Source organism: Cydia pomonella, chromosome 18 (genome assembly GCF_033807575.1).
Source record: "Cydia pomonella isolate Wapato2018A chromosome 18, ilCydPomo1, whole genome shotgun sequence".
NCBI classification, from domain to species: Eukaryota; Metazoa; Arthropoda; class Insecta; order Lepidoptera; family Tortricidae; genus Cydia; species Cydia pomonella.
The window spans coordinates 12,139,523-12,147,044 of record NC_084720.1 but is presented as its reverse complement, the minus strand read 5'-3'; the positions used below and the strand labels follow the sequence as shown (position 1 = coordinate 12,147,044).

At 35.7% G+C, this 7,522-nt stretch overlaps 1 protein-coding gene across 3 annotated transcripts in view; it reads left to right on the top strand.

Annotated features, from left to right (window-relative positions):
- Window positions 1-540: 540 nt before the first annotated feature.
- The window catches only part of LOC133527487 (membralin), a 134,966-nt gene continuing 127,984 nt past the window's right edge, over window positions 541-7,522 (top strand). The window contains exons 1-5 of one of the 3 annotated variants that reach the window (XM_061864512.1): window positions 541-633; window positions 1,177-1,718; window positions 4,360-4,660; window positions 6,090-6,129; window positions 6,722-6,956. In XM_061864512.1, coding sequence (XP_061720496.1) covers window positions 1,240-1,718; window positions 4,360-4,660; window positions 6,090-6,129; window positions 6,722-6,956 — 1,055 coding nt within the window. In that variant the 5' untranslated portion in view covers window positions 541-633; window positions 1,177-1,239. Of the gene's footprint in view, window positions 634-750; window positions 976-1,176; window positions 1,719-4,359; window positions 4,661-6,089; window positions 6,130-6,721; window positions 6,957-7,522 lie in introns of those variants that run through there. The other 2 variants (XM_061864513.1, XM_061864511.1) reach the window with 2 other exon arrangements.

The window sequence follows — 7,522 nt, the reverse complement described above, 5'->3', positions numbered from 1 at the left end:
TTCATATTTTTTGGACCTATGGTTCAAAAGTTAGAGGGGGGGGGACACATTTTTTATTTCTTTCGGAGCGATTATCTCCGAATATATTCACTTTATCAAAAAATGTTTCTTAAAAACCCCTATTAGTTTTGAAAGACCTTTCCAACGATACCCCACACTAGAGGGATGAAGCTAAAAAAAAAATTCACCCCCACTTTACGTGTAGGGGAGGTACCTTAAACAAAATTAAATTTTTAGATTTTATTGTACGACTTTGTCGGCTTTATTGATTTATATATCCATGCCAAATTTCAGCTTTCTAGCACTAACGACCACGGAGCAAAGCCTCGGACAGACAGACAGACAGACAGACAGACTATAAGGGTTCCGTTTTATGCCATTAGGCTACGGAACCCTAAAAAGAGGTAGGTATGGTATGGCCATGATAGACAAAGAACCTAAGCGGCGTTTGGTTTCAAATCGACATACGGTCATTCGGTCTACTAGCGCCATCTAACGGTATGCCTCTGAATCATCAGAAACATTACATGATAATTTATAATCTTAATAACCGATGAACTCTCAACACATAACGAAAAAAAAAAAAAATTGTAAAGTATTGTATTCCATTCGCCTTAATATTTACGGTTTACGGTAATTATTTAACTTGTCATGTTGGTCAACTGAGTTTTGTCTGTAGCTAAATCTAAAATGGTAGTATTTTTTGTTAGTGAAAGTAAACAACTCTGTCTATGGTTATTTAAAAACATTCCATGGTCAAGATCCAAAATCTTCTCAACTCGTATCCAATGACATGTCAAGAATTTGACAGTTTCACATATTTATCCATATTTTCACACTAGAAAGTAGCTTGTGTCTTAGGATTTTATCACTTGAAATTAGTGTTATTCGTCCCATAAAGCTGTTTCTCTAAAATACATGCCTTGAGTAAAACAACGTATTTATCATCTTCAAAACTGTTTTTTCTAAACGGAGGTCAGTCCCTTCTGTTTCGATTATGGATATTTTTTGTTGATAGCGATTCCAACGTCATTAATAAAATTATCGAAACCTGACAACAAACATAGATTCGATCGATGTTATTGTACCACGCATTTGGCAACTTTTGGACCTACGTCCTCTAACAGTGACAGGAGGTTAATATCTGAAGTGTTCTACTATTATTTCTTCTTCTAGGTGGCATGCGTAAAATGCGATTGAGATAGTGCGTTTACCATCCAGTACACCAAAGTTGAAGCCATGAGTAATGCAGGAGGCCCCCAGATAATGAATAACTTGCCACCAGGAGTGAATCCTGAGAACAACTTGCTGCCAGGAGGGCCAATATTGAATGCCACAATGAATCGTAATAGGAATAATAATCAAAATCCTTTATTCAATGTGAGAGAAAGGCTGTTTCATGCTTTGTTTTTTAAATTTGCTGTAGCCTATGCAAGGACATTTCCGAGGCCAGTGAGGAGGTTCTTTGAGTTCCTCGTGCTATTAAAAGCAATTGTGGCTTTCTTTGTGCTTGCTTATATTCATATAGCATTTTCGAGGACACCAACCACCTGTTTGAACCATGTGAAGGACTCATGGCCTAGAGATGGTATACTGCGGGTCGAAATATTAAGGAATCCGGCTCATGACTATACTATTGAGCAGAGTTATGCTAAGGAGAATAAATTAAAAAAAGACAATGATGACACCCCAACGTTGGGCATTTTGGCTACTGAAGGGTGAGTGTTTAATTTTATTTTATGTTCATTTGTTGTACAAAGATAACAAATACAAGTTGCATGAATTTAATATTAAATATTTGTGATCAAGTATAAATCTATAGGAATTATAGTGATGGATGAGTAGCCTTACCATGACTGCCTTGTCAGTGTCAAACTGACATATTTGTAACTTACTGCGTACTTAATTTCTATACAACTCGCTTGTACTGAAATTCCAATACGGCCAAGATGCATAGAAAGTAAGTTATGCTCATGTTAGTGCATATGTCATTGTCAGTCATGGTAAGACTACAAAACAGAACTACAAACTAGGTACAAAACAGGGCTGACTAAATTTACCTTATTTAGTGTCTACAATCATGTAGTGTAATATTAACACATAACTAGAAATACTACAGATTTGGAATTATTTCAAAATATGAAATTACAATATAATATATATATTACTAATCTGTATAATTTATATTATGATCAACAAAGAAAATTTATTACATACAATTATAAAATGTCTAGAAATATAGGTACATATGAATCATCATCAAAAATCAATACTTAATAAATTCTTCACAATGTCAAATAGATAATGAAATAATAATAAATTATGGAAAAATGACAGTATAGCTAGTCAATATCTAGATGTATATGTACATAATGTTGTGTATTAGTGTTATTAGTTTAACCTCTTGCCCGTGTATGGTAAGGATCCTGACCGAATTATTAGCATTTTACAACATTTTGGTGGGAATTTTTCTGTGCTCTATCTCGCACAACACATTTGAACCCACATTTTTTGAATTTGTGACAACACACAAAAGGCTGAGACAAATATTGTATCAAAAGATGATTTTCCAGCCAAGAAAAAAATTGTGAAAATGTTTGTTTATCTGATTTTCACAATACATATTTTTTGTCTAAATAAGATGCTTGACACCTCTCAAATCAAACAATCATATACAAGTGCCCTAGTACTCAAGTTTGCATATGTCTTGCAAGATGACCCTGACATTTAAGTGATTTTGTTTAAGCCTATTAGAGTTGAGTCAGAAGGTTGCAATTGTACTTCAATGTCATTGAAGTTGAGATTTTTGCAATAATGAATACAGTCCATTGATTAAGAAAATTTCAAAGGGTATTGTTTAAAATAAGGGCTTCCATTATTTTAATCCAGTTATTTTTATTGCTATTTCATTACCATCTGCATTTCTTGTTTAACAGCATTGGTAAAAAGAAGCACCTTGTGTAAATAAATACCCACAAATACATGGGATAAAATATTGTAAGAACATTACATACAGGAAAGAATATTGCTATATGACATTTGCTTTAGTCCTAGTACATAATTATCTAGTACAATACCTACACTTGTCTTGGAGTGATATTGCCAGCTATTTCAAACTTTACTCAAAACTGTTTTTGTCTGCTCATCTGTTATGCACAATTTAGAATGTGCTTTTCCCAGTAGAAGTAAAACCTTTACTTAACAAATTCACTGCAGGAGGCGATTGAAAGGCCCCATGAAAAGTACTGTTAACTATGATGTTACTTTACTTTCACAGAGTGAAATGGTAAAAAGGTATTTTATTTAAATGAAATATATCGAAAATACCTAAAAAAAAGAAGTTTAGTTGAAAGTTTACATAGTTACAATAGATGCAAAATCAGAAATGTTGGGTATGTGACACATTTTTTTTAAAATAGTTTTGATATAGCCACGGCATTAATAATATTCGAAATGATAATGATAACTTATTTGATTAACTCAACAGATTTTTGAGATTTTTGCAGTTTGTTAAAGTAGCTGCCTTAAGCAAAATGTCACCAACAAAAGTTGACCTTTTGGAAAGTTTTTTTTTTTATACTATGTCGGTGGCAAACAAGCATACAGCCCGCCTGATGGTAAGCAGTCTCCGTAGTCTATGTACGCCTGCAACTCCAGAGGAGTTACATGCGCGTTGCCGACCCTAAACCCGCCCCCCCTCGTTGAGCTCTGGCAACCTTACTCACCGGCATGAACACAACACTATGTTCATGTTTAATTAGCTAATTAGACATGAATACCTGCTGATTAAAGTAATTCAAAACTTTCTCAGTGACTTTGGTGACCCATACTTTTACTTTTAAAAAGTTCAGTATTTCCTATTGCATTGAGAGGTCAATTATGGAATAGGAATTATTTTAGATGTTCCAATAAATAGACATTGCTGGACTACTGGTCTCAAACTTATTAGAACACCATTGATGTTGTTAAAGTTAAGATGAAGCATATCTAAGTACTACTGGGACAAGGATAAGGATATTTATTTATTTAATGTAACCAAAATGGCAAATACTCTATACATAATACAAACAAAAATATTTTAAGAAAAACTAGCGTTTTTTGACTAAATAAATACTTTTGAAAATAATGGCCTCCAAATTCCAAAAGTCTACTTTTGAACCAGGCATTCAAAAAAATACTACTTCTCAAGAAAATTTTTTTTTTTTTTTTCCAAAAACTTCTTTTTATTATTAAAAGGATTTAAGTGCCGCAATGGCTCGTCCTTTTTATTTTTTAGCTTTTTAAAAATATAAAGTTAAGTGTATTTTCATTATTTTATAGTAAATATTGGCTTATACATAATAAATATTGATTTTTCAGGTTCATCAATATTGAGTCGTCAACCAACCATAAAATCAACCGTGATGAGTTTCTTGCTGATGGCACAGACTTTGGCAATCTAACTGCCATCCGTCATGAGAGTGATGTTGGTCTCCAGGAGCGTATTCTGGAGACTGCCTACATTAAACCAAAGTCTGAAAACGTGGATTCCGATCCGGATCCAGACGATGCTGATCTCAATGCTACAATAGTTTCTGGAGAGGATGTAGAGCCTTCATCATCGATTTGGGATGGGATTATGGGGCTGGTGGAAGATCTTGACAGAGATAAAATTTTAGAGGTGAGGAACAAGTTCATTACTGGGATTTTATTATTTTGATTTGAGATCAACTACACTATTGTAGATTCTCCTGGTGCTTTGCTGAGGAATTTTTCAGTCACTTCCCAGTTGTGTATGCCTGTGCATAAAAAATGCCTGTAATATTTTTGTATTAATGCTTTAAATATGTATTGATTGATTGGAGATCCCTGAAATATAATATGAGCAAGCGAAAGATTCCAAAATTGAACCACGAGCGTAGCGAGTGGTTCGAAAAGTGGAGCGTTGCGAGGGTTTCAAGGCACAATGTTTACACATATTTTGCCACCAAGTGAAACAACATTTTTCACCACATCAACGCTAGGACATGGGTCGGCAAACCGCGGCTCGCGAGCCGTATGCGGCTCTTTGGGGTTACGATTGCAGCAATTCAGGCAATTAAAACAAGACTCAAAATAACATTTGCGGGTCTTTGACATACCTGTAATTGGCGATTTTTGAGTGCCGATCCCTGCGCTAGGAGAATAGTATATTTTACCTGTAGAAGTCATAAATAGTCAAAATTAAAAATGGAAAAAATAGGAAAAAGACGCGAGGAACGCGGTGTGGTATCGGAGGTTGTTGGTCTGTGTTGACTTAGTTTCTGCTTAGGTATAGGTACACTAAAGAAAGACCGTCAAAGACCTGAAAGCATTTTACTATAGGGAGGCAGGGATGTGTCGTTATGAGTATGACAGTAACAAATGTATCTAACGTTTATATCTTATGTTAAAAATGTAGTCATTTAATATGTGTATTTTATGTTAATACAAAAGCGTATGTAGGTTAATAGTGACGTAAAATGCTAATTTTATTAAATACACTAACTGCTGAATTGCCCGTTATATTTACGAATACGGTTAGTAATAGGTATATTGAGAAAACAATTAAAATACGTCTGTATTGTTTAAATGTTAAGAACGATTTTTACTTTGTTTTCTTGCTTTTGTGAGGCGTATATTATGTACATTAAACTTTACAAAAACACGCGATCTACGTCCCGATTATACATATTACTTGAAATAATGTTTCATAGACGACCATTGATTTTCCACTAGGAATTTCGTAAATTCACCCGCCTGTTACTATTCTCTATCGCACACGTGTAATTATGTTGCTGTCCTGCCTATGATGCAGGCGGTTCAATGACGCTGTGCCAGCAATGGCACACTGTGTGTGCAATAGAGACAGGAACAGGATTGTCAATGTGCGAAATTCCTCTTGTTAAGCGTCCTTTATATTTATATATCTATAGTAATATAAATTTAAGATAAAGTACCGGCCAAAATTATATAACCTTTTGGTTTTTACGGCAAACATTTTTAGGGTTCCTAGTTGACTACCAAAAAATACCCATTAAGGTGTTGTTTATAAAATTGTGTATTATTAAGATGTTTGCATTGTTGCACAGGAATCTCTGGATGAAGGAGCATCAAATGATTCAGCAAAAGGTATATTATTATCCATAGTTAGTAAAAATAATATTTGTTTTTGAGAGTTCCTAATATTTGGGCTCTGTTGCACTAGTCATCTTGTATCTGTGCACTAGTAACTGACGTATGTACTTAGCGATCTACCCTCTTTCGTATTCGCTTGTTTCACACAGTGTCACTGTTACTACTATCGCCCCAGTGGCGTCGCGTGAACTAACCTAGCCATGGGCGAAGTCGCATCTGCGAGGCCCTTTTATATCAATGTGTATTCTCAAGATGGAAAGAATTGGCTCATGTTTGGCCCCTTTTAAGTTCGAGGTCGTAGGCACAGTATAAGGAAGGTGTCATAAATCGGTGTACACTGCCGTAGGCGAGGGGCCGTTTCGCCCACGCTTAGCTACGCCACTGCAATCTCGCACATCAATTCGCTCCTTTTTTGGTGAAAAATTCTCTGGATACAAGACACTCGACAGAGTCGACAGTTTGAACCCATCTCAAAAACAAATATACATGCTAAGTACCCCGTTTTTCATACTAGTTATAATGTAAATGAACATGTTAGCTTGAAATCGTATGTCATGGTATTTCACTTACTTTAATTTGTTTTTAGATGACGACTACATATTGGAGTACTCCCTCGAGTACGGTTTCCTGCGGCTCTCGCCCAACGCGCGCTTACGTCTCAAGATCCCAGTGAAGATCGTCACGTTAGACCCCAGCAAAGACGAATGCTTCGGCGATCCCTTCTCGAGATTCGTCCTTGACGAGTTTCTCGGCTATGACGATCTGCTGATGGCGTCCATTAAGTCTTTGGCTGAGCAGGAAGATAATAAGGGCTATTTGAGGTAATAATACACTCCAAAAGACTTGATTCACGCCATATGCAGGTCGGAATAGCCCAGAAACTCACGCAGAACGAATCTTGTAAAGGGGTCTCAAGTGATGAGCTTCATAACGATCTTGAGACGAAGTTGTGCATAAACTTAAGATACCTATATTTATAATACAATCGAACTAGGAATAATGATGCAATCTCGAGAAAAGTTCTGAAATTAGTATGTTTTTTAATTAGGGGACCTCGAGGAACTGCCGCCATATTGGAAAACGTTTCATCCTGGATAAATTCTCCTTTTATTCTAAATCAACGCACTGTATGAAACTTAAGGAAAGCCGTTGAACACGCGAGGATTTTTGTCAATCATTTTCTAGGAGAGATTCTCTGAATATGCAACTTTGGAGAATACGTAGCCTACTTTTATTTACTGACGGGATACTGGACGGATTCCACGAATCCTCTTTATCTGAACAAGATGTCTAACTGCAGTCGGGTAAAAAGTTGATATTGGCGTAATTCATGTGCAATGGCCTTGATGAAAGTAGGATTCGTAAGCTCCCAAGTTTTAAGAGAATC